Here is a 24481-nt window from a genome sequence, read left to right on the forward strand (position 1 = left end):
GGATCACTAGGTAAGAAGTTCAAGACCAGCCTGACCAAGATGGTGAAACCCCATCTCTACTAAAAATTACAAAAATTAGCCGGACACAGTGGCAGGTGCCTGTAATCCCAGCTACTAGGGAAGCCGAGGCAGGAGAATCGCCTGAACCCAGGCCGCAGAGGTTGCAGTGAGCCGAGATCGCGCCACTGCACTCCAGCCTGGGCAACAGTGAGACTCTATCTCAAAAAAGAAAAAAAAAAAAAGTGAGTCAGGACCGGGCACAGTGGTTCACGCCTGTAATCCCAGCACTTTGGGAGGCCGAGGAGGGCAGATCACGAGGTCAGGAGTTCGAGACCATCCTGGCTAATACGGTGAAACCTCGTCTCTAATAAAAATACAAAAAATTAGCGGAGCGTGTTGGCGGGAGTCTGTAGTCCCAGCTATTCGGGAGACTGAGGCAGGGGAATCATTTGAACCCAGGAGGTGGAGGTTGCAGTGAGCGGAGATTGCGCCACTGCACTCCAGCCTGGGCGACAGAGCGAGACTCTGTCTCAAAAAAAAAAAAAAAAAAAAAAAGCGAGTCGGCCCGCAGTCCTGTTTTAGGGTCTCCCAGGGGTATGGACTTTTCCAGACTGATCTCCAAGATAACAGAAAAGGGTGCTGGAGGCCCTGGGAGCGGCTCCCCAGGAAGGTGAGGCCTCGCCCCCATCCCTGCTTTCTTCCCTGCCTGAATTCCCCAACACCAGCTGAGCGCCTTCTGCTTGCCACGCGAGTTCCGGGTTCTTGGGTTGCATCCGGGAGCACCTGGTCCGCAGGTACGCAGCGGATAACGAAGTGGACGGAGCCAGGATCCCCTCCGCTTTCTTGTGAAGGCGGAGAGACTCCGGGGCCGGAGCTGCGGCGCTGGCCCGGCCGCCCCCTTCACCCCAACCCGGGGCCGGGGACGCGCGAGAGGCGAAGAAAAGGGCCGGTCCCGGGTTCCCGCGGGGTGTGCGGGGAGCAGCAGCGCCCGGGCTCGTCAGCAGAGGGCGCCGGCCGCGGGGCAAGGTGCGCATGCGTCTTGCGGGCGCTTTGCGGCAGCGTGGCGGAACCAGCCCCTTCGTTTCACGCCGTTGGGGGATACCTCCGCGCGGCGGCAGTGCGGCCGTCATGGCGTCGCCCTTCAGTGGGGCGCTGCAGCTGACGGACCTGGATGACTTCATCGGGCCGTCTCAGGTGGGCCGGCCTGGGCGGGCGGGGGCGAGGCTGCGCTCGGTGCCCTCTCGCTCGGAGGGAAATTGTTCTGCGCCCCACTTCCTCCTCTGAGGAATGAGATCCGAATCCCGAGAGCCCGGTGGGGGTCGTCGGGGTCTCTATCGACCCTGGCGCGGGGCCTCAGACACTGCGGCCCGCTTCTTACCAACAGGGAAACTGAGGCTAGGGAGGGCGGCGTCCCCCAGCCCGCTCCTGTGCCCCACAGTGTCCGGGCGGGCCGCGAGGGAGGGTCCAGCGGTCGCTGGCTCGCGCCCGCCTGCCCAACCCAGGGGAGGCAGTGGAGGCGGCTCCCACCTGTACCTAACTCTAACCCGATCCCTGGGTCGCAGTTGGAGCGCGGCGAGGCCCGGATCAGGGCCTCCTCCCCTGCACGGACGCCCTGTCAGGCCTCAGGACCCCGAAGCCACAGGCTTTGTATCCGCATAAACGGGCGCGGTGGGGACCCCACCTCAGTTGAGGGCAGTGGGGCGGCCCCCTAGACGCCCCGCAATGGCTCCTCAGTAGAGCTGTCCTTGACGTCGCCCAGGTGGGCCGGACAGCTACCCTTGAACCCGGGAGGCTGCAGGCGCCCTTAGCTGGGTGCGCCTGCCTGTCCACGTCCAACAGCTCCGTGGGGCCAGAGCTCAGCAGGGCGAGAGGCGCGCTGGGAGCGCTTCCGGCAGGGATTAGCTGGGAGGCGGCTTTCTGGGCTGACAGGGTTCTCAAGGAGAAGGGAGAGAAATGAACTTGTTTCCCGGGCACTAGGCAGGAGGTGATCTCCAAACAGATCCAAGCACACGTCCTCTCAATGGGCAGTGGAACACTCTGGCCCCTGTGGTAGTCACGCCCCTGTTCACGTGAAGGGTAAAGGTCAGCGTTGGTGGTGTCTCCGCGGGTGGGTAGTTTGTAGGCGCCATTAGCACTGGCTTTCGTGCACACTGGGACCTTCAGTGCCGCAGGATGTTGGGAACCCGTTCCTTGAGGTGAGAGCAGCCTCAGTCCCTGAGTGTATGGCTGCGGGCAGAGCCTTCGTGCCATGTGGCTGGGCAGCCATTCTTGAGACCTGGCCTCCCAGGGAGCCTCTGCCCACTCACAGGCCCTGATTTGGGGTCTCTTCCTGATCTAGGAATGCATCAAGCCTGTCAAAGTGGAAAAAAGACCGGGAAGTGGCGTGGCCAAGATTCGCATAGATGATGACGGGAGCTACTTCCAAGTTAACCAAGTAAGGCACAGGAGGCTGCTCCACCGTCTCTCCTGCCTGGCCGGTCCGAAACACTTTTCTCTGCTTCCTTCCGGCACGGAGCGGTGACGCTGAAACGCTCCACGTCTCTCCAGCCCTTTTCCACTGGTCGAATTCACCTGCCATCTGGGAGGCTGGGGGTCAGGGTGCCTGGGGCAGGTGAATGAGCAGCACCTGGGCCAAACAGCTTGCTCTCAGCAGAGGGCCTCTTTTGCAGAGATGGTGGATCCTGTCCGCCCGTTCCCCCTAGTTCTAACCATGTAAGATTTTCTAGTTCAGACCTCTTATTCTTAAAGAATAGTACTTCCTCTCTAAGTGATAAAATCCTGATGAAACTGTTAAAATTCAGGCCAGGCGTGGTGGCTCACGCTTGTATTCCCAGCACTTTGGGAGGCCAGGGTAGGGGGTGGATCACCTGAGGTCAGGAGAATCGCTTGAACCCGGGAGATAGGGACTGCAGTGAACCGAGACTGCTCCACTGCACTCCAGCCCGAGAGACAGAGACTCCATCTCAAAAAAATAAAGAAACTGTTAAAATTCACCTGACTGTCTGCCATTTGAACTCTAAAAAACGTCTGCCTGATCTCATGAACCACTGCACCAAGAGACGATTTCCAGCCCAGCACTGGGGGCCTGGCCCACAAACGAAGGGAACCCCTGGAAGGTGCTGGGGTGCTGGTGGGCCCGGCTGTCGGTTTGTGCCTTTAGGCAGAACCAACGTAGGAATACAGGGCGAGCTCAGATTGTGACTCTGCATGACACACAGGCCTAGCAGAGAGCTGGGCTGCGAGGGGTTCCCACCCGGTTCCCACCCAGTCACCTTGCTCCTCTGGCTGCGTTCCGGGCCACTGCAGCACCCCTGGCCCTGCTCAAACCATTCCTGCCTTTGCAGGAGGAGTTGGGGGAGCTCAAGCTTGGTGCATTTTGCATCTAAGAAAAGTGGCTAAGGGATGTCCCAGAGTCCCCACTGGAACACCTCATTCCTGCATCTGTTTGGCCTAGTCTGACGATTGTTTCTGCCCTGCCAACGGGGGGCCAGGCTCCCAGCCTTCCTCCCTCTGCTGTCCTCTTCCCATCCCTTCATCCTTTCCTTCTTTGTCCTCAGCTCTCCCGCCTCCTCCTTTCAGAGCCCACCTTCAGCTTTTTCCTGCTCCACAGCCCCGTGAGTGTGCACTGGGGCCAGCACCTGTCCAGGACCCCATGGGTGGGCAGGGTGGCAGTTGCTTTGCTGAGAGACCAGTGGCAAGCCTTATTCCTGTGATTCTGATGCCCTAACCAAGTCGTACCAAAAAGTAGACTTTGATGGCATTATGAAAATCTAGAATGTGTGTGTGCATTTTTGTAATACATGTCTAATTTTTAAAAATTAAGCAGCACGGCCAGGCGCGGTGGCTCAAGCCTATAATCCCAGCACTTTGGGAGGCCGAGATGGGCAGATCACGAGGTCAGGAGATCGAGACCATCCTGGTTAACATGGTGAAACCCCGTCTCTACTAAAAAAAAAAATACAAAAAACTAGCTGGGCGAGGTGGCGGGCGCCTGTAGTCCCAGCTACTTGGGAGGCTGAGGCAGGAGAATGGCGTAAACCCGGGAAGCGGAGCTTGCAGTGAGCTGAGATCCGGCCACTGCACTCCAGCCCAGGCGACAGAGCGAGACTCCAACTCAAAAAAAAAAAAAAAAAAATTAAGCAGCACACAAGCCCAGCCAGCAGCCATGTTGGTTGTTGGTTATGAGCTGGACTCCACTATCCTCTGGCTCCACGTCCTCATGCAGAGGGGGCTCGTCATGCGCACCGAGTTCTTCTCCCTTGTAGGACGGCGGGACCCACAGGCTGGAGAAGGCCAAGGTCTCACTAAACGACTGCCTGGCGTGCAGCGGCTGCATCACCTCTGCAGAGACCGTGCTTATCACCCAGCAGAGTCACGAAGAGCTGAAGAAGGTTCTAGATGCTAACAAAGTAAGTGGTGGGTGGCCCGAGGACTCTGCTTTAACCTGAAATCCACCCCAGCAGCCGAGACATTTTGCCAAGGGCAGCTTGTGTGGTGCCGCCGTCCTGCCTGCAGGTGGCACGTGCCTTTCTGAGGCTTGGGATCTCAGCGATTTACCTGTCAGTTGGTGCCAGTGGTGAACGTGTCAGGCCCGGAACTTCAGGTTCTAAATACACATCAAAATGACACCCTTGCTGGGCGCAGTGGCACACGCCTGTAATCCCAGCACTTTGGGAGGCTGAGGCGGGTGGATCACCAGAGGTCAGGAGTTCGACACCACCCTGGCCAACATGGCAAAACCCCGTCTCTACTAAAAATACAAGAATTGGCCAGGTATGGTGGCGCACACCTGTAATCCCAGTTACTCGGGAGGCTGAGGCCGGAGAATCACCTGAACCCAGGAGACAGAGGTTGCAGTGAGCCGAGATCATGCCATTGCACTCCAGCCTGGGTGACAGAGCAAGACCTGTCAAAAAAAAAAAAAAAAATGATATCCTTGGCCAGGCACAGTGGTTCACACCTGTAATCCCACCTACCCAGGAGGCTAAGGCAGGAGAATCCCTTGAACCTGGAAGGCAGAGGTTGCAGTGAGCTCTGATCACGGCACTGCACTCCAGCCCGGGCAACAGAGCGAGACTCTGGGGGGGAAAAGAAAAGACACTCTTTTTTTTTGTTTTTTTTGAGGCGGAGTCTCGCTCTGTCGCCCGGACTGGAGTACAGTGGCCGGATCTCAGCTCACTGCAAGCTCCGCCTCCCGGGTTTACGCCATTCTCCTGCCTCACCCTCCCGAATAGCTGGGACTACAGGCGCCCGCCACCTCGCCCGGCTAGTTTTTGTATTTTTTTTAGTAGAGACGGTGTTTCACCGTGTTAGCCAGGATGGTCTCGATCTCCTAACCTCGTGATCCGCCCGTCTCGGCCTCCCAAAGTGCTGGGATTACAGGCTTGAGCCACCGCGCCTGGCCAAGACACTCTTGATGGAGCTGGCATGCCCTCTCCAGAGCCAACGGCATCTCACTGGGTAGCTCTGGCCACCAGGAATCAGCATAAGGCCGGCAGAGTAAGCAGCGTCTTCCCCTTGCTTTGCAGATGGTGGCACCCAGTCAGCAGAGGCTGGTTGTAGTTTCAGTCTCGCCACAGTCTAGAGCATCGCTGGCTGCACGGTTTCAGATGAATCCTACAGACACTGCCAGGAAATTAACCTCATTCTTTAAAAAAATAGGTAGGCTTTGAACCTGGGGTAACACTGCCACTCCACACCAAGGGGGCGTCTGAGTGAGCCCAGGCTCCTCGTGCCTCTGAGTCACTGACATGCCACCCAGCCCTGAACTTCAGTGCTACAGAAACTTTATTCCCTCTGTGACCTCAGCCTGAAGTTTTGATTTGGCATTTGAGAGCAGCTCCTTCTCACAGAAAACGTCTGCATTCTGACTGTGCACTTTCTGTAAGGTGGGGCTGACCAACTCCTTGTACTTCTTAGCTGATGATATTAAGGCGCTGTCTCCGGGGCTCTGCGGGGTTCAGCTAAGGCCAGCTTCGGCGGACTTCAGTTGTGTGCCTGGAGCTGGGCTTGGGTGTCTTGAGAGCCCCCAGCTAACCAGGCTCCTGTGCCTGGTGGCTCACTGGGAATGAAGGGGCTGGACCTCATAGCTACTGTGTGCCTTTCACGGGTAACCGCCATGTCCAGTCCCTTCGTTCCCAGTGAGGCAGGGCTGTGTGTTTTGTACCCAGCAGACTGCCTGTCATCCAACTGTGTCCCGGGTCCCTCACACTGGAAACCTGTTGACACTGGCAGGTGCGCCCTGGCTCTCATCTGACCCACACCCACGTCCAGTTGGTGCCTGAGCAGTGCTCTGACACTGGGAGCCTGACCTGGTGTCTCAGGGAAAACTTGGCCTGGGGCAGCCCGTGGTTCTCCAGGTGGAAGGTGTGGGTTTCATCCCCACCGGAATAGGAAGCAAGTTCAAAGATTTTTACTTACAGATCACGGGCAGGTGGGGCACAGTGAGTCTGAGGGCAGTCCTCCGACCATGGGTTACACAAGGCAGGAGTGACAGGTCAGGCAGAGAGAGAGGGACCCACGCGCTGGTGCCTCTGCTGGGGTCCAGGGCATGATCAGGCAGGTTTACCAAGCAGTTCTAATGGCTGGGCTTGGAGCCTGTGGGCCTGTCCCAGGAGTCCTGCTGTGTGTGAGAGGCGGCCCCTGTGGCAGGTCTGCACAGTCAGGGTCCGAGGGGCCACTCCAGCAGGCCACGTCCAGCTGTGCCCTAGGGAGGGTCACCGGGAGCAGCACACGTGGCAGTTCCCTGGACCAGCCGCGCTAAGGAGCTGGGAGGGTGGAGGACTGAGCTGCCAGTGGCTGCCCTGCCGCTGGGGTGGGAAAGCAAGGCCTGCATTCACAGGGGATGCCGAGGCAACGCGGCTTAAGGAGGTCCCCACGGTGGGGCCGGGGCTTTGGCACGGGAAGCGGGTGCCACACACGTCCCCCAGCAGCACCACGGTGGCCCACACACAGGCGTGTACTCGCGTGGGTGTCCCGCGCGGGGTTAACCAGGCACCCACCTTCACCTTCCAGGGGTGCACTTTGTCTTCGACACCGCCTTCTCCAGGCACTTCAGCCTCCTGGAGAGCCAGCGAGAGTTTGTGCGGCGATTCCGAGGACAGGCCGACTGCAGACAGGCCCTGCCCCTGCTGGCCTCCGCCTGCCCAGGTGTGCTCATGGGGCGGGTGGTGTGAGAGTCACATTCCAGTTAAGTTAAAATGTGACGTGATATGGACACGGATGACAAGGCGGGGGATGGGGATGGAGACGTAAGCCGGTTTCGCAGGACGGGTTATAAATGTTGGCACAAATGGCCTTTTGTGGAGAAGGGGCCGCCCTCCCTTGGGAGCCACCCGCAGTCACCTCAGGTCCCTAGGCGGTGTTGCGTGCACGCCGAGCTCCACGTGGTGGTGGGGAGAGCAGGAACGAGCACTCGTTAATGTCATCATGATCTCCTGTATGAGCGGGCCCGCCTCCAGAATGTCGTGCTGCTGCCTGTGGGTGCGGAGGCCACCGTGCGCCCCTGCCAGCCCCGTGTGCCCCTGTCGCCTCAGGCTGGATCTGCTATGCCGAGAAGACCCACGGCAGCTTCATCCTCCCCCACATCAGCACCGCCCGGTCCCCGCAGCAGGTCATGGGCTCCCTGGTCAAGGACTTCTTCGCCCAGCAGCAGGTAACGGCGTTGGGCCAGCCCCAGGCTCAGGCTGGGGAGCAGCCAGAAGTGACCATTCTGGCTGCTTGCTGCGAGGCTGCAGGAAACAGAGTCCTCGCCCCGGTGTGTGGCCTTCCCGAGCACACCTCCACCCTTGTTCCCTCCTGGTTCAGGCCATTCCTCTCCTGCTGGGCAGTACAGGGCCACGTTCTGATCCAAAGGTGCTCACTGCTCACCCAGAGGCAGCCAGGCCTGAGGCTGAGGGAGCAGGAGGCCCTCACGCAGCCCTGGCCACCAGGTCCACAAGGGTGCCCAGCACCACCCCCACCTGAGGCCCAGCGGGATTGAAGCCTGACGACACTCAGCCAGCAGGGGGCGGGAGAAGGTGAGGGCGGCCCTGGTAGTGCCTGGGCCTGGAGCGCCCGTGTCCCCTACAGCACCTCCCACCTGAAAACACGGATTTTCACCGGGGGCTGGGGCTGGTTGCTTCCCCCGTGACATCCCTTTCCCCGGCTGGTGTGCAGTAAGAGGGCCTGAGCGATGGGAAGGCCACTTCTCCTCCTTTGGACTTGGCTGTTAGGGAGTGCAGGCATGCTGGGAACGGGTCAGTGTCATTTTCTGTCGCAGCCAGGGCCTGTCCTGTCCAGGGACACATCCGCAGAGCCAGCAGGAGGCTTCCTGGGAAATAGAGTGAGGCTCACTGTCCCTCGGGGCCTGGCCTGGCTGCAGGATGGCTGAGTTCCAGGTCACGCCTCGGCCACCGTACTGCTGGGATTGGCGAGACGTGTGTTTGTCTCTCCTCATAGCGCTTGACTCCTGACAAGATCTACCACGTCACAGTGATGCCCTGCTATGACAAAAAGCTGGAAGCCTCTAGACCCGACTTTTTCAACCAGGAGCACCAGACGCGGGACGTGGACTGTGTCCTCACAACAGGTGCGGTCACGCCGTGCGGCCCGGAGCCCTCGAGCCTCCTGGTCTGCTTCCTGAGCCCCAGGCACAGGTGGCAACTGCCCAGGATCCTGCTTGCGGGGGCTCTGGCTGGAGCCTGGGGGCTTGCACGCATGTGCGTACCTCGTCTCTCCCCTTGGAGCCAGGTGGGCCCATTTGCAGCTGGTCTGTCTCGGGGACCTGCGGCCAAGTGGCCCTCAGTAGTACCTCCTTGCTGGCTCTGACATGAGTCTTTGGAGGTGGACAGAGGTTCTCTAGTGCAGCCCCTTCACTTCCCATTAGTCACCCCATTCCTGAGTCAAGCAGCCCCACAGTCTCCCCAATGTGAGGCAGAAAAGCAAACTGTGGCCGGGTGCGGTGGCTCATGCCTGTAATCCCAGCACTCTGGGAGGCAGAGGCAGGTGGATCACGAGGTCCGGAGTTCAAGACCAGCCTGGCCAAGATGGTGAAACCCCATGTCTACTAAAAATATGAAAATTAGCTGGGAGTAGTGGTAGTGCACCCGCAGTCCCAGCTACTCGGGAGGCTGAGGCAGGAGAATCACTTGATTCCCGGGGGACAGAGCTTGCAGTGAGCTGAGATCGCCATTGCACTCCAGCCTGGGTGACAGAGTGAGACTCCATCTCAAAAAAAAAAAAAGCAGACTGCCCAAGAGGCTGGACAGATGGACACTGGGTGAGCAAAGTGTCCATCTGGGCAGGACCAGGTGGCCTCCAGAGGGGCTTCAGGAGTGACCAGGCCTGGCCTCCCTACCATGGGCTGGGGTGGACATTTGGGGCCTTCTGGGGCCAAAGTGCAGACTGCTAGGGATGCAGGTGGCTAGGATGTTCTCTGACTTTGTTGCTGGGATCTCAGCTAAAGACTGTCTGTGCTGTGGTTTCCTTGCAGGAGAAGTTTTCAGGTTGTTGGAGGAAGAGGACGTCTCCCTCCCCGACCTGGAACCAGCCCCTCTGGACAGCCTGTACGTATGTCTGCCACCAAGAACTGTTATTTTAGCTTCTAACGCTGCCTCTGGGGATAGCATCCCCCTGCTCTGGGCTTGCCTCCCCACAGCCCATCTTGGCGACCTGTATTTACTCTATAAATCTGTACTTTCACCCCATATATCTACCACACCTCCACTCTGTAAGCCTTCTATCAACTGTTTCCACAGATCCACTGTACAGCTGCCCCAGCATTCACCTTTTAAGCTAAAGACTGAGAGAAATACTATCTCTCTACAGTGAAATGCCTCAATTAGACATATCCACATCACCTCCTATTATGATATCCATGGTCTTTACATTCTTCCTCATCATTCAACTAAAATTATTATTAAGCATAAGATACCATCTATTTACCCACCAAAAATAATTAATATACAAAATCACAACAACCCTTGAGAATTAAAATGAACAAAAATCTATTTGCCCCACTCATTGCCCCACCTCAGAAGTGGCTGAGTGGCTGGGTGCAGTGGCTCATGCCTGTCACCCTGGCACTTTGAGAGGCCGAGGTGGGCAGATCGTTTGAGGTCAGGAGTTTGAGACAAGCCTGGCCAACATGGTGAAACCCTCTCTGTACTAAAAACATCAAATTTAGCCGGGGGTGGTGGTGGGCACCTGTAATCCCAGCTAGTTGGGAGGCTGAGGCATGAGAATTGCTTGAACCCGGAAGGTGGAGGTTGCAATGAGACAAGATCGTGCCACTGCGCTCCAGCCTGGGCAACAAAAATGAAACTCCATCTCAAAAAAAAAAAAAGAAGTGGCGGGGCCCCTGTGATGGCCAGGGACACTGGAGCTGTTCCTCTGTGCCTGTGACTTGTCTCCCACTTGGAAACGCAAACGCTCATGTGTGAGGGACAGAGGCCCTGCTCCGGCGGTTGGCAGGCAGAGCCCCAGCGGTGCTGAGGCCCCCCCTCCTTGCCAGGTGCAGCGGTGCCTCTGCAGAGGAGCCCACCAGCCATCGCGGAGGGGGCTCGGGGGGCTACCTGGAGCACGTGTTCCGGCACGCGGCCCGAGAGCTCTTTGGAATCCACGTGGCTGAGGTTACCTACAAACCCCTGAGGTCAGTGGGATGGGCCAGATCTCTGGGCAGAGCGACCATGCGGCCCCCAGCCTTCCTTGGGCTCCTGCCTCACCCGGGGTCCTCCCACAGAGGTGGGCTGGGTGGAGGGCGGCCTGCAGGGTTTGGGGGGGACCCTGGGCTCAGGCAGGGCCCTCCTGGCGGGCTCAGGGTGTGACTTCACTTAAGCCCTCCAGGCCTCAGTCGGCCCATTGTGGGGCATGGTGACCCTGAGCCCGAGAGGCCAGCGTGGGCAAGGGTGGTGGGTGTCTGGCACAGGGCATGCAACCACATCCCAGGCGGGAGGGCCAGGGCCTCACAGCCATCCCTGGGGAGAGAGGCCTGTTTTACAGACAGGGAGCCCAAAGCTGGAGGTGAGGCCCCTGCTGGACTCGTGGCAGTGAGCTTTCTGCCTTCTCTCCGTTCTTGTCCTTCCCCCTGCCCGAGAGAGGACAGAGCCCTGGGAGCTGCCCGGTCATCCCCTGAAGCCCAGCAGGCCTCCCCTTCCAGGCGGGCAGGAGCCTGGTGGGTGTGCCATGTAGACAAACCCCACCTGTGCCCCCCAGGAACAAGGACTTCCAGGAGGTGACACTGGAGAAGGAGGGCCAGGTGCTGCTGCACTTCGCGATGGCGTACGGCTTCCGCAACATCCAGAACCTGGTGCAGAGGCTCAAACGCGGGCGCTGCCCCTACCACTATGTGGAGGTCATGGCCTGCCCCTCAGGTAGCTCCCGTGAGGGACAGGACACGATGGCCCCTTCTAGGACCAGAGCTGTGGGCCACCACCTACCAGGCTGGGAGTGGGAGGGAGTGAGGCAGAGGGGCCTGGTCACCTCCCTGCTCCCAGGTGGTCAGGAGGCTCGGCTGGGGTCTACCAGGCTGGGAGTGGGAGGGAGTGAGGCACAGAGGGGCCCGGTCACCTCCCTGCTCCCAGGGGGTCAGGAGGCTCGGCTGGGGTCTACCAGGCTGGGAGTGGGAGGGAGTGGGGCACAGGGGGGCCCGGTCACCTCCCTGCTCCCAGGTGGTCAGGAGGCTCGGCTGGGGTCCAGGCTGTGACCCATGTGTCCCGTCTGCTCTTCCACAGGCTGCCTGAACGGCGGGGGCCAGCTCCAGGCCCCAGACAGGCCCAGCAGGGAGCTCCTCCAGCACGTGGAGAGGCTGTACAGCATGGTCCGGGCTGAGGTGCCCGAAGATGCGCCTGGGGTTCAGGAGCTGTACACACGCTGGCTGCAGGGCACGGACTCGGAGTGTGCAGGCCGCTTGCTGCATACGCAGTACCACGCGGTGGAGAAGGCCAGCACTGGCCTGGGTATCCGGTGGTAGGGGCTGCAGCACCAGGACTCCCAGGAGGCCGTGCGTGACAGCGGAACCACATGCCCCAAGACCCCAGGGCTCCCCCCAAAACTGTGAGTGAGCTGCAGAGTGTGCTGGGACCCGAGCAGGAGCTAGGACTGGCCAGGACCCGCGGCTGCCCCGTCACCTCCAGTTGGGTGCCTCTGGGTTCCCCGCTGGCTCTGCCCAGGTGGGGTGGCCCAGGCAGCAGAAGGTCCCTGAGGTCCCACAGCCTGTTCGTTGGCCCTGGGCCGAGGCCCACAGGTGCTGCCCTTGCTCTTGCTAGTCCGGCACCCAAGTGCCTGAGGGGCTTCAGCCTGTCCTGGGGTTGCCTGAGGCAGAGCAAGACAGGTTCCCACCCCTGACTTCTGGAAGCTTCTCCTGAAGCTCTGTGCAGAAGGTGGGAGACAGAGCTGGACCTGCAGAGGTGGTCCCGCCACAACCCTGTGTGTGGACCCTGGCAGGAGGGGGTGCCGGGCCCCTGGAAAGCAGGGGTTACTGTTACGAGGCTGTGGTCCAAGGCAAGCCAAGTACGAAGCGGCAGCCATCACTAGCTGTGTCATCCCCCAGCCAGGTCCCCACCAGGCCTGTCTCCCAGCGTTTGTCTAATAAAGGCACCCCCCTCAAACATGCCTATGAAACGGCTCCTCTTCCGGCACATCTGCCAACAGAACGGCCTTTCCAAGCTTTATTTGTAGTTCAGAAGCCCCATGCGCCCCGCTTCCCAGAAACTCAGGTCTCAGGGCCCACACGGGCCCACACAGTGGTCCTGTGTGTCCACCCAGGAAGCACAAGCCCACTCTCCGAGGCTGTGCAAACGGCTGGCCAAGGCCACGAAGAATGTTCCAGAGGTGGCCCTCGCGCGGGTCCACCTAGCTGAGGTCACGAGGAGGGACGCAGGCCCCAGCCCTGTGAGGGTCTGGGTGGGTCACTCGTGTGGGGCTGCACTCAGGAGCCCCCACTGCAGCGCAAGGAGGGCCCGCGCCTGTGGCTGCCGCGGCTCGCCTGCCTGTTCGAAGCGCGCCCGCTCCTTGTAGAGCGCCTCCAGGACCTCAGCGGGGACCGCCTTGCCCGTGAACTTGCGCACCGGCTCCTCTCTGCAGGGAGGAGAGCAGTGAGGCGCGGGGCCCACTGCCCACGCAGGAGGATGGTGCCGAGGGGCGGGGGCGGGCGGGGAGGCACTTAATAAGTAGCTTCCCCCAAGCCAGAGATGCTCACTCAGCTCAACACGCGGTCCCCAGATGCCTCCCTAAGGGTCCACGTGACGGTGGAGGCCCCGGGACGACAGCCATACTCACGCTACCCGCAGGAAGGGGTTGTAGAGGCGCTCCTCGCCCAGAGTCGACGGCACTGTGGGCACGTCATCCTCATCCCTCTTCTGGAGTGACCACAGGCCCTGGTCACCATTGGGCCTTCTCTGAAAGCCCCCCAAAGCCTGTGCCCCCCACCCTCTTGCCGAGGCCGGAAAGGGGCCGTGCCTTAGCCCAGGACAGCTTGGCTCTCACGTGGTCGTTGCACGGCTCTACTTTCTGCGCAAACTCCAGGTTGCTGAGCGTGTGCTCGTGGCCGCAGAACACCTTCTGGAGGAAGAGCGCTGGCTGAGCGCGCGCCAGGAAGCGGGGAAGGTGCTCGCGCCGCTGGCCTGGCCTCCCCTCTCCGGCTGCCCTCAGGTGGGCATTCACTCTGCACCCCTGGCACAGTGCAAGTGCGGAGCGTGGGGGCTGTGCCCACGGGAGAGAAGGGGAGGGCCCAGGCCCGCTCACCGTCTCGGGGGGCAGGGTACCCAGCTCGGCCAGGCTCTGGTACATCTGCTGGGCGCTGCCCTCCAGGCACAAGCCGCAGCCGGCCACCGACAGCGCGTCCCCTGGCGGGGGAGGGCGGGTCAGAGCAGATGGGGCGGGGCCGGCGGGAGGCGGGGTGGGCACGCTCTGCGCTGCGGGTACCCGAGAACAAGGCGGGTGGGTCCGGGCAATCGTCCTCCCACAGGAAGTAGCTCATGTGGCCCGAGGTGTGGCCGGGCGTCAGGAGGCAGCGCACGTGGATGGCCCCGAACTGCAGCGGAGGAGCGCGCAGACCTGTGAGGGCGGGCGGAACCGGGGCGCCCTCCCCGCCCCTCCAGGGGGTGCGCGCTCACCCGCAGCTCCTCGCCGTGCGCCAGCCTGCGTGTCAGCGAGAAGATGCGCTCGTCCGCGCCCAGCACCGCCAGCCCGGGACGCAGCCGCGCCAGCTCCGGGTTTCCCCGCGCGTGGTCCCTGCGGGCGGGCAGGCGGACGGGCTCCAGGTTAGGTCAGGGTGGGACAGGGCGGCGGCGTCCTCCCGCCTCCCCCGCCCCGCCGGCGCTCACCAGTGATGGTGGGTGGTCAGCACGGCGGTCAGAGACACCCCCTCCCGGCCCACGATTTCCAGCAGCTGAAAGGGACGGGAGTGACGATAACACAGACGGTCCCAGTGGGCCACCCCCTCATCGGGGCGCCAGGTCCGCCGCGCTCACTGCCCCCAGGCCGGCCAGGGCCCGGGGCAGCGTCAGGCAACGGGGACCCAGCGGGCGGTGACTGCGCCCAGCGCGTGCGGAGACCGCCAGGCAGCAGCGAAAGGGCGGAGGCCAGAGGCGCTCTAACTTCAGGGAGCCCCGAGATAATCGAGGAACCCTAGTCGCCAATGACGCCCGGAGAGCACTGCACGTGGGGGCTCGCTCCTGCCAGGGGGGTAAGGGAGGCTCTCGAGGGTCACGGCGGGGTCCCTGCCGCCCGCGGCCTGCCCTCACCCTCTTGGGCACGGCCACGTCCACGGCCACCGCCTCGCGCGTGATCTCCTCGATGACCAGATACATGTAGTTGTCCTCGAGCACGGGGATGACCTTGACCTTCATGGTCACGAAGCTCGGCCACCCGTGCCTGCTCCAAAACAAGCCCCCCAGCCCACGGTGCCCCTTCAGGGCGGGGCCCGCTCTCCACACCCTAGGAAGGGCTGTGCGAAGCGGGCTCGGTCAACAAGCTGGGGGCCAAATGCGGAGTCCGGCTCCCCAGGAACTCCCCGGCACTCGCGTGGAATTCTACGCACCGGGCTCCAGTAGAAGCGGAACCCGGCCGGTCCCCAACCCGCCCGGGCTCCGCCCCCAGGCCGAGCCGCAGTCCCCGAAGGCCACGCCTTCCCCCAGGCCCCGCCCCTCGGCACCCCTCCCTGCCGCCGCAAGACCCCTGACCCCGGGCAGCCGCGTTCCCCCGCCGCCCGCCTCACCCGCACTGCTGCGCTGACGGCCCGAAGGACAGACAGACGGAGGCGGGGCCTCGGCTGCCGGTCACGGGGTCCGGATGGAGCGCGGCGCTGGGCTCGGGAGCCGCCAACCGCCCCGCTCCGCGGACACGCCCCGCCCCCGCCCCCGCCCCCGCCCGGCCCGGATCCTGCGCGCGGTGAGACCACTAGGCCAGCCGCCGGCGGTGCGCGTGCCCGGTGGGGCGCCGCGCGCACGCTCCGACCCCGCCGCGCCCGGCGCTGGCACCTCCTCCAGAAAGCCCTCCGGAACGCCCCTGCTGAGCCAGTCGTTTCCGAGTTCTCTGGCCCCGATTGGGACCTCCGCGCCGCGATTCTCAGGCCGGAGGTACAGAGACATACCTCCCTGTCCGGGGCTCAGCCAGCACTGCTAGGTACACAGAAGGTGTCCAGCGAGTGTAGCTCAGAGGATCCTGCAGGCGGGCTGCTGCTCCGTTCTGCGTGCTTGTCCGCAGCGCCCAGGCTGGGTGCTTTCACGCACCTGGTTCCATCTGCACAGGGAATGTGCAGGGGGCGCTGGGCCGCATTCCCTAAATGGGGAAACGGAGGCACGGAGAGGAAGCGCTGTCCTTCCTCTTCCACAACCACAGGTCTGGCCTGCCACCGTGGGCGGGGCCCTGGGAGTCAGCTGGAACCAACAGAGGCCTTGGCAACGCACGCAGCAGTGCTTGTGGCAGCAGCTGCCATAGGGAGGCCAAGCGTGGAGGCGGCACCGGGCTCGGAGCTGGCCAGGGTCCCCTCACCTATGGAACACGCAGCCACCACAGGCCCCAGGCCTGGACCTCCCCCTCGGCAGGTGGACAACGTGAGTCCTCTGGGACGCACCACGCCTGCCATGGGGTTGGAGTCTGCCCTTTCCCCCAGAGGCCAGGAGGGTGCAGGTGCCTGCACCCTGGGTCTAATCTCAGCCAAGGGAGGGACTTTTGCAGCTCAGCCAGGCAGGGAGAGGGGGTCGCTGACTGCATGGGAGTGGGGCCACCGCTCCAGGGACCCACCTGGGGAATGGGTGGCGGTGCCTCCCCAGGTTGTGCTACGAGCCAAGGACTGGTTGCCAGGAGCTCCTGGGGGCACCACAGCAGGGGCCACCAGCCTGGAAGCAGAGGTCCCACCAGATCCGGTGCTCAGTGAGGAGCAGCAGCTGCAGGTGGGTGTGGGGCCCCAGGGTGCTGTGAGGAGGGAGGGTGCCAGCAGGGCTCCACAGATGCCATCTCTCACCTGGCCACCCACAGATCTCCAAGGAGCTGGTCGACATTCAGATCACAACCCACCGCCTACAGGAGCAGCATGAGGCTGAAATCTTCCAGCTGAAGAGTGAGGTGAGCAGCTGTGTGAGCCAGCCTCAGTGCATGGGGGACAGAGGGGTGCAGGCCCAGGACACGTGCCCTGCACGGGTGTGCACACAAGCGTGGCATCTGTGGGTCTCGGCCTGCCCCATGAGTGCTGCGTGTCCCTGAGTGTGCACCAGGTGAATGTTCACCTCCCTCAGGTGGCCCGCAGGCAGGTGCACCCGCTCATGCCAGTTGTCCTACAGATCCTTCGGCTGGAGAGCCGGGTGCTGGAGTTGGAGCTGCATGGAGATCACACCAGCCAGGGTTGTGCGGTCCCAGTGGAGGCTGACCCCAGGCACTGCCGGGCACCAGCCCAAGAGCTCAGACACAAAGCCCAGGTGCCTGGACACTCTGATGACTGCAGACTCCCGGTCACATGAGGACATGGGGGGCCTGGCTGGGAGAGGCCAGAGGGAAGCCTCAGCAGGGGCCTCAGCGAGACTGGGGCTCACCCACCGCTTAGCCCTCCCTCCCCTCCGTTCCATTCAGGTACAGCCTAAGAACGCCATGAACCCTGAGAATGAGCAGCAGAGGCTGGGGAATGGCGTGAGTGTGTAGCCACCTAGCTCAGGGAAGAGGGCAGCACCTGGGACTCCAAACCTAGGGTCTCGTCCAGCCAGCCCTATGTACCCCACAGCTACTGGGAAGCCAGGAGCAGCTGCAGAGACAAGTGAAGTGGGCACTGGAGCGTCAGGAGGCCCGGCAGCAGGCACTGGAGACTCGTGTGTGAGTGGCTGTCTCACCTGGGGCCCCATCCCGGAGCAGAGAGAACCCCTCACCGTGGGCCTGAGCCTCACCTCTGTGTCCTCAGGGAAGCCCTGGGCCGGCAGCTGCAGGGAGCCCGAGAGGAGGCCAGAGCAGCTGGACAGCGACTGGCCACACAGGCTGTGGTGAGGTCCTGCCCTGCCTGCTTGGAGACCTGGAGGGTGGGGGCCCCAAAACTCAGCCGGGGTCCACTCCCAGGGCACAGGATGAAGGCTGCTTCCACCCCAGGTGCTGTGCAGCTGCCGAGGCCAGCTCCGCCAGGCAGAGGCTGAGAACGCCCGGCTGCAGCTGCAGCTCAAGAAGCTGAAGGATGAGTACGTCCTGCGGCTGCAGCACTGCGCTCGGGAGGCAGTGGTGAGCCCTGCAGGAGCACCCTGAGGCCTGGGGAGCCCAAGCCTGGCCTGGACGTGTTGGATAGCTTCAGGGAGACCCCAGGGCACCCGTACTGCTCAGCCTGCTGGGGTGGGGGATGGTTGGAAAAGATGGGGGGTGGGCCCCATGCGGTCATAGCCCCCCGCCTCCAGGAGCATGCAGACAGTGCAGGCCAGGCGCAAGCCACCACGGCCCTCCGGACATTCCTGGAGGCCACTCTGGAGAACATCCGGGCAGCGCACCGCAGCCGTGAGCAGCAGCTGGCCCGGGCTGCCCGCACCTACCACAAGCGGCTGGTGGATCTGAACCACAGGCATGAGGAGCTATTGGCTGCCTACAGGTGGGCCCCGCTGGGGTGGGAGGCGTCAGGCACCTGTGGGTCTTTAAGCCTCTGTGTCTCAAAGGCTTGGTGTGCAGCAGGAGTGGCCCAAGACAGACACTGGTCTATGCTGACAGGGCACCTGGGAACGCCCGAGCTATTTTTGACACAGCCAGCTTGGACCTGGAACCATTGCCCGTGTCCCTGGTCACTGACTTCAGCCATCGGGAGGACCAGGTGAGGCTAGAGACCCCCAGAAGCTCCAGGCCCAGGTGTCCCCACCCACCCACTGCCCCACACTGGCCTTGGCCCCAGAACTTGCCCCAGGCCTCATCCTCCGCTCAAAAGAGACCTCAGCCCCAGGCTTCTGAGGGGCCTGCCTTGTTCAGCCAACTGAGATGTCCCCACCACAAACCTGTGCAGCACGGCGGGCCTGAGGCACTGCTCTCATCCCCATGGAAGGGACCCGGTGGAGCCTCCCAGGGGGGAACATCAGACCCACAGTGAGTGCCCTCATGGGTGTGGGGGAGACCTGTGGGGGATGGGCAGAGAGCAACACCTGCACCCTGGGGCTCCAGTTGCTCCACCAAGCCCCTGCCAGGCAGGGTCTGGTCATAGCAACACACTCAGTGGCACGTCCCCACACTGGGGTCCCTCCATGGGTCCCGGGGACACTGATAATCACAGGAGGGAAGAGGAGCTGCTGCAGGTGGAGCTGGCCTTAAACACGGAGGATGAGAGAGAGCACACCCGAGGGAGGTTTCCGCTGAGACCTGGAGGACACGGGGGGTGGGAGCAGGGTGCCTGGTGACCTGGCCAGCCCTTGCCACTGGGCCTCCATGTTCGCAGCTGTACAATGGGCAGGGCTCCCCAAGGACCATCTCCCAGGGTTTAGGGCACACCCGTGTAGGGGTGGCATCCCTGTTGACGCTGGGGTCACTATCTGGGCTGGCCTTGTGGTTTAGCCCTCCCTGAGCAGCCAGCAAACCCCTTGGGCCGGGACTGCCCCCACACACGGATGGCTCCAAGGCCTAGGCTGGGCCACAGGATCACGGGGGGCCCATGCCTCCCTCACTCACTCCCAGGTGTCCCCTCCCGGCTCTGGGAACCTGACTCAGCATGGTCACAGGCCTGAAACCACTCCTCCTTTCCTCTCCCCTCACAGGGGCCTGGACGCTGCATCCTGGGCCCAGATCCACCAGAAGCTTCAGGACTTCTCCCGCAGCACCCAGGTAGGAGACAAGGGCTGGCCCAGGCCCCTCCTCACGCCATGCCCCAGCTCATGGTTTATACCCCCATGGCAGGCAGAGCTGGAACGGGAGCGGGCACAGCTGCTGGTCCGGGCCACGGTGGCTGAAGAGCAACTTTCTGAGCTACAGGAGTACGTGGACCAGCACCTGGGCAGGTGGGCTCTCGAGAGGGAGCACGGTGTGACCCCAGGGCCCTGGTCTGGCCAGAATGGAGGACGATGGCTGCCTCAGGCACTAGGGACAGACCCGTCCACGGCTGGCCAGGTAACTTAAGCATGGTTCCTCTGAGCAGGTACAAGCAAGAAATCCTGAGGCTGAGGAAGCTGGCAGGTTCAGGGAACCCCTGGAAGCTCCAGCATCCAAGGACCGGCAGCCACTAGTTCATCTCCCAGGACCAGAGCAGAGCCCATCACAGCCAGCACGGAGCCCTCCCACCCAGTCTCCCACAAAACATGAGTCAGTATAGAACCCACAGAGTCTTTATCATATTTGAACACTCAGCTGGCCAGAGAAACAGGGGCCCCCAGGACGGAGGCAGAACTAGGTCGGGGGGCAGCCTGGATGGGTCTCCCCGAGGAGACGACTTCCCCAGCCTACCCACCCCCAGGAACATCGTAGGCCCAGACTCGGTCCAGGCCCTCGCCAGCCATGGCCACAGGCTGCCAGGTGGGGAGGGGGAAGCGCCCAGACACCACGCGGGCCCCGGCAGGCAGCTCTGCTTTCAGCTTGTCCTCCAGCAGTGGGAGCTGAGGGAGAGAACAGCAGAGTGGGGGGGCGGGGCCCCCAAGCCTAACACCCACCGAGTGGGCCCAGGCCTCAGCAGCAAACAGCCTGGGGTGTGGCTGGGACTTCCCAGCAGGGCTGGCAACCCCGAACCTACCACGCTAGGGGCCAGGAACACAGACACGTTGCGGCAGTCCCTCAGGCTCACCTGCCGGAAGAGGAGTCGCCCCAGCGGGGGACAGGCCTGGTGGGCACGGGGTAACGGCAGCTTCCAAGTCCCAGCCCCCAGCCCTCGCAGGTGTCAGCCGCACCTTGGGCTGTCAGGTGGTGGCCAGGGTTCCCCAGGTTACCTTCCAGAGATCCTTGCGACGATAGCAGACGCTGCCGGCACACCCGGCCCTCCAGGCATGCAGCCGCGCCAGCGCCACCAGCCACGGGTTCAGCTCGTAGCCCACGGCCGGACGGAGGCCGCACCTGTGGGCCGCCAGCACCTGTGGGCACCGAGAGTGTGGGAACCAGGATGGGGGCAGCCGCGCCCGCCGGCAGGTAGGGGGTGTGGGGCAGCGAAGACCCAGACACGGGCACTTACGATCCTGCCGTCGCCAGAGCCCAGATCCACCGTTTTTCCGGGGCGGCCTCGCAGCAGCGACAACACGTGCTCCACCTGCCGCGCGCTCGCGCCAACGTAGGGCACCTGGACCGGGAGGCGGCGGGAGTCCACTGGCCGCTCCCTGCCCGAACCACTCGACGTGGGGCGGAGCTCACCCCGGCCCCGCCCAGACCTCGAGACCCTGAGCGGCAGCCGAGCTCCCCTACCCGGCCCCGCCCCCGGCCTGGTCCCGCCCCGCACCTGCAGGCGCAGCGGCACGCGCCGGAAGCCGGGCTGGAGCAGCAGCGCCCACACCGCGTAGGCCGCCAAGCCCGAGCCGGCCGCAGCCTGCAGCAGCTCCAGCGCGCCCAGCCGCCGCTCGCGTAGCTCCGTCAGCGCCTCGGCCGGGTCGTCCTGCTCCATGGCTGCCGGACGCGCGGCTCAGGGTCGTCCTCCCAAGGTCCTTCCCGGCTCGGGTCCGCGGCCTTCGCAGCCTGGCCCGGAGCTGGCGGTGTGCTCTCCCCTTCCTGCCCGGAGCCTCCGCGCGACACCGGAAGTGGCCGGCAGAGCCCGCGCGGTCGGTCCGTCTTGCGGTGCGCTCGGCCCGGCCCGGCTGCCCTCCCGCGGGTTCCGGCGAGCGGCAGCCTCGCGGGCTCTGCCCCGCCCTGTCCCGCTCCAAGCCTGCGAGGGTCGGCTCCGTTGGTCCGCTCTGCGGACCGCTGTCTGTGGCCTGTGCTGGCTGCTGGCGACCCGCGGAAGGGGACAGGCAGGCCCTGCCCTGGAGGAGCGCACGTCCCGGCGGGAGTCGGGATACACCCGGCGATCTCACGGGCTAGAGGCCCAGGGAAACGTGGTTGCTAGTCCTTGGCATGGAAGGAAGGGAAGCCTGCCTTGGAAGAGGGGCGATCCTGGCCCCAGAAGCAAACGGGGCTCACGTGGGGCGGCTGGAGCCCAGGGAGCCGGTGGGAAAACGGCTCCCCGGGATGAGACATCGTCCAGGCGCCAGCACCCCCGTGACTGCCTCGGGGAGACTGGTGGGCGGCGCTCAACTGACTCGGACACCCAGCGCTAGCCAGACCCCTGGAGGACGTCCTTCCAGTTCCCTGCTGCAGCCTGAGCGATGAACCCCAGTGCGCGGGAAAGGGATGGGGGGCTGGGGTCTGAGGGAGAAGGGCATGGAGGAGGGGCTGACACGGAGGAGAGCTTGAGCAATCCCAAGAAGACAGATGCTGGCTCTCAGGCGAGTGTGGTGGGAGGAAAGCCACATGTCACAGATGGGGGGCCTCTGGCTCCTGCCCAGCTGCAGGGGAGGCGGACAGCCCCGGGAGTTGGGAGATCACCTTTCTTCTCCAGAAAACAACACACAACAAGACTGAGTTCCTAGCGGTGACCCTGTGAAGCCGGGGGTGGCAGGTGCAAGTGGAAGAGCCAAGCTCTGGGTCAGGCAGCTGGGCCACGACCTCCACACCCAGGGTAGGGCTGGACACCCACGGATGTCGGGGATTGCCTGTGCACGCCCTGGCCTGGCTCTTCCTTAACTCTCCGTGGCTGGGGTCGGGAGCTCTTGCAGGGAGAGAGGCTGCTTCCAGACATGGCTATTCCCCAGACCACAGCCCCCAAATGCAGAGTGTCTCACAGGCCTGCCCACATGTTGGCACCAGCCCCACCCAGCTCAGCGTGTCCTGTCTCCTGGGGGCCTGGAACAGCCCTCCCAGGAAAGGAAGGGTGTACACTGAGCTCTAGGGGGAGCTGACGGCCCATTCCTGTCCTGCTGCCTACATTGTTTCCTGCACCTAGAGCAGTTACGGTAGGAAGCGCTGGGGAAAAGCTTATTGGATGAATGTACCTAACTGGGCTCTAGCATGCCCTCCCCACTCATCTTTTTTTTTTTTTTTTTTTGAGACTGAGTCTCGCTCTGTCGCCCAGGTTGGAGTGCAGTGGCGCAATCTTGTCTCACTGCAACGTCCGCCTCCCAGGTTCAAGTGATTCCTCTGCCTCAGCCATCTGAGTAGCTGGGATTAAAGGTGCATGCCACCACACCCGGACAATTTTTTGTGTTTTATTAGAGACTGGGTTTCACCATGTTGGCCAGGATAGTCTCCAACTCCTGACCTCATGGTCCGCCCGCCTCAGCCTCCCAAAGTGCTGGGATTGCAGGCGTGAGCCCCCGCACCCGGCCTTCCTACTCCTCTCACGTCCACACCAGGCACTCTGCTTCTTCGTCTTTGGGCACCCCCCAGCCACCTGTGCCTGTGTGAACTGGCACTTGCCTGAGGGGTCTGTGATCCACAGGCCCCAGGCTCCTGTAGCTCCTGCCCATGTGCTCACCCACACCATCTCCCTATCTCCCATGGCACTTTGGCCACCCATCCCCAGGGCAGGCATGAAGCCCCTGGCCTAATGCTCCAAGACCCACTCGGGCACCATGGCGCTCCTGTGGCCCTGCGTCTGCCTGTGTCTCTTGAGAAGATGGCTGGTTGCACAGCCAGGGCTTTCTCTGGGAGGGTCTATAGGTGCAGGACTCAGGCACTTCCTGGGATAGGTGGGTAGAGGCCAGGGTGCAGCCAGGGCCCAGCCCAGGGTGTTTGTGAACAGGTGGACTTGGGTGTGGCCGAAGAGGAGAGGTTGTAGAAAGCTGGCCAGAGGGCCGGGCGCGGTGGCTCAAGCCTGTAATCCCAGCACTTCGGGAGGCCGAGACGGGCAGATCACGAGGTCAGGAGATCGAGACCATCCTGGCGAACACGGTGAAACTCCGTCTCTACTAAAAAATACAAAAAACTAGCCGGGCGAGGTGGCGGGTGCCTGTGGTCCCAGCTACTCCAGAGGCTGAGCCAGGAGAATGGCGTAAACCCGGGAGGCGGAGCTTGCAGTGAGCTGAGATCCGGCCACTGCACTCCAACCCGGGCAACAGAGCGAGACTCCGTCTCAAAAAAAAAAAAAAAAAAAAAAAAAGAATGCAAGCTGGCCAGAGAAGCAGGGCAGGTGCCAAAGGTGAGGCGGTTGGTCGGCCCATGGGAAAGCTTCCCCAAGACAGGAGTGGAGGAAGCGGTGCGGGAGGGCACGTGGGCTACCTCCTCCTCTACTCTTTGTGGGTGTTTGGGCTGGGGGCAGGTGGATGTAAGGCTGTGGGTCCCAGGAAGTGGTCAGGGCTGGAGATGAAAAAGTGGAGGTTGTCCAGGGGTTATTGGAGGCTGGCTGCCCCACAGGAGCAGTCCTGTGTGTGAGCCCTCAGCATGCCACAGTTGGGACTCTGGGGAGAGGAGAGAAGCAGCAAGGAACCTGAGGAGGGGCAGAAGGTGGGAGGACCCCCCGCAGTGCATGACGCCCATCCTCCTCAGCCCTGTGGCAGGCAGGCGATCTGTGTGAAAAGGTAACTTGCAGGCTGGGCGCGGTGGCTCAAGCCTGTAATCCCAGCACTTTGGGAGGCCGAGACGGGCGGATCAAGAGGTCAGGAGATCGAGACCATCCTGGCTAACACGGTGAAACCCCGTCTCTACTAAAAGCTCCAAAAAACTAGCCGGGCGAGGTGGCAGCCGCCTGTAGTCCCAGCTACTCGGGAGGCTGAGGCAGGAGAATGGCATGAACCCGGGAGGCGGAGCTTGCAATGAGCTGAGATCCGGCCACAGCACTCCAGCCTGGGTGACAGACCAAGACTTTGTCTCAAAAAAAAAAAAAAAAAAAAAAAAAAGAAAAGGTAACTTGCACGTGCAACTTTCAGACAGCCTGCCCCATGGAAGTCCCAAGATGGTGCTGGAGGTGACCCCCCAGGTGTCCACAGAGAGCATAGCATTCATCAGGCATCTATATCCGCCCACCTGGAAAAAGGACCGTGTTTGTGGGCTCTGCACAGCCGTGTCCCTCACACAGTCTCAGTTTCCCCCTTGAAAGCTTGGGGCTTTGTCTGCC

At 62.6% G+C, this 24481-nt stretch overlaps 4 protein-coding genes across 6 annotated transcripts; 2 read left to right on the top strand and 2 right to left on the bottom strand.

Annotated features, from left to right (window-relative positions):
- Positions 1-1034: 1034 nt before the first annotated feature.
- CIAO3 (cytosolic iron-sulfur assembly component 3) lies at positions 1035-12595 on the top strand. The gene is made up of 11 exons (XM_010381805.2): positions 1035-1194; positions 2339-2434; positions 4266-4409; positions 5529-5661; positions 7015-7149; positions 7536-7654; positions 8440-8569; positions 9473-9545; positions 10493-10630; positions 11194-11351; positions 11712-12595. Exons 1-11 carry the CDS (start codon positions 1129-1131, stop codon positions 11948-11950), a joined length of 1431 nt encoding a protein of 476 aa, XP_010380107.1. The 5' UTR covers positions 1035-1128; the 3' UTR covers positions 11951-12595.
- Positions 12596-12633: 38 nt separating this feature from the next.
- HAGHL (hydroxyacylglutathione hydrolase like) lies at positions 12634-15325 on the bottom strand. Of its 2 annotated transcripts, none has more exons than XM_010381807.2 (8): positions 14724-15325; positions 14304-14368; positions 14094-14211; positions 13903-14011; positions 13723-13823; positions 13438-13539; positions 13258-13337; positions 12634-13056 (listed from the first exon to the last, which is right to left on the bottom strand). In XM_010381807.2, the coding sequence occupies exons 1-8, from the start codon at positions 14826-14828 to the stop codon at positions 12888-12890; spliced, it is 849 nt and encodes a 282-aa protein (XP_010380109.1). In that variant the 5' UTR covers positions 14829-15325; the 3' UTR covers positions 12634-12887. The 2 variants fall into 2 exon arrangements, with proteins under 2 accessions (XP_010380109.1, XP_030781231.1); XM_030925371.1 differs by having other exon boundaries at positions 12634-13337; positions 14724-14853; positions 15197-15305.
- A 48-nt stretch (positions 15326-15373) lies between these two features.
- CCDC78 (coiled-coil domain containing 78) lies at positions 15374-19759 on the top strand. Its single transcript, XM_030925370.1, has 14 exons — positions 15374-16034; positions 16254-16373; positions 16459-16545; positions 16761-16895; positions 17047-17103; positions 17195-17283; positions 17369-17447; positions 17551-17676; positions 17847-18034; positions 18151-18250; positions 18437-18516; positions 19179-19245; positions 19318-19418; positions 19556-19759. Exons 1-14 carry the CDS (start codon positions 15732-15734, stop codon positions 19641-19643), a joined length of 1620 nt encoding a protein of 539 aa, XP_030781230.1. The 5' UTR covers positions 15374-15731; the 3' UTR covers positions 19644-19759.
- Positions 19727-22437, bottom strand: ANTKMT (adenine nucleotide translocase lysine methyltransferase). 2 transcript variants are annotated; one of them, XM_010381808.2, is made up of 5 exons: positions 20837-22434; positions 20576-20680; positions 20337-20477; positions 20144-20194; positions 19727-20009 (listed from the first exon to the last, which is right to left on the bottom strand). In XM_010381808.2, the coding sequence occupies exons 1-5, from the start codon at positions 20996-20998 to the stop codon at positions 19857-19859; spliced, it is 612 nt and encodes a 203-aa protein (XP_010380110.2). In that variant the 5' UTR covers positions 20999-22434; the 3' UTR covers positions 19727-19856. The 2 variants fall into 2 exon arrangements, with proteins under 2 accessions (XP_010380110.2, XP_030781232.1); XM_030925372.1 differs by lacking the exon at positions 20144-20194 and having other exon boundaries at positions 20837-22437.
- Positions 22438-24481: the final 2044 nt, after the last annotated feature.

This window comes from Rhinopithecus roxellana, chromosome 20 (genome assembly GCF_007565055.1).
Source record: "Rhinopithecus roxellana isolate Shanxi Qingling chromosome 20, ASM756505v1, whole genome shotgun sequence".
Taxonomy (NCBI): domain Eukaryota; kingdom Metazoa; phylum Chordata; class Mammalia; order Primates; family Cercopithecidae; genus Rhinopithecus; species Rhinopithecus roxellana.

Coding starts and splice junctions, on each gene's coding strand:
- ANTKMT (XM_010381808.2), bottom strand. CDS start 20,998: ATGGAGCAGGACGACCCGGCCGAGGCGCTGACGGAGCTACGCGAGCGG. Junction 20,681..20,836: donor GCGTGCCGCTGCGCCTGCAG/GTGCGGGGCGGG, acceptor CTCCCGGTCCAG/GTGCCCTACGTTGGCGCGAG. Junction 20,010..20,143: donor TGTTCCTGGCCCCTAGCGTG/GTAGGTTCGGGG, acceptor TCTCTCCCTCAG/CTCCCACTGCTGGAGGACAA.
- CCDC78 (XM_030925370.1), top strand. CDS start 15,732: ATGTGCAGGGGGCGCTGGGCCGCATTCCCTAAATGGGGAAACGGAGGC. Junction 19,246..19,317: donor ACTTCTCCCGCAGCACCCAG/GTAGGAGACAAG, acceptor CCCCCATGGCAG/GCAGAGCTGGAACGGGAGCG. Junction 19,419..19,555: donor GTGGACCAGCACCTGGGCAG/GTGGGCTCTCGA, acceptor TCCTCTGAGCAG/GTACAAGCAAGAAATCCTGA.
- HAGHL (XM_010381807.2), bottom strand. CDS start 14,828: ATGAAGGTCAAGGTCATCCCCGTGCTCGAGGACAACTACATGTATCTG. Junction 14,012..14,093: donor CGCACGGCGAGGAGCTGCGG/GTGAGCGCGCAC, acceptor CCTCCGCTGCAG/TTCGGGGCCATCCACGTGCG. Junction 13,338..13,437: donor CCAAGCTGTCCTGGGCTAAG/GCACGGCCCCTT, acceptor TGGTCACTCCAG/AAGAGGGATGAGGATGACGT.
- CIAO3 (XM_010381805.2), top strand. CDS start 1,129: ATGGCGTCGCCCTTCAGTGGGGCGCTGCAGCTGACGGACCTGGATGAC. Junction 4,410..5,528: donor AGGTTCTAGATGCTAACAAA/GTAAGTGGTGGG, acceptor CTTGCTTTGCAG/ATGGTGGCACCCAGTCAGCA. Junction 10,631..11,193: donor GTTACCTACAAACCCCTGAG/GTCAGTGGGATG, acceptor TGTGCCCCCCAG/GAACAAGGACTTCCAGGAGG.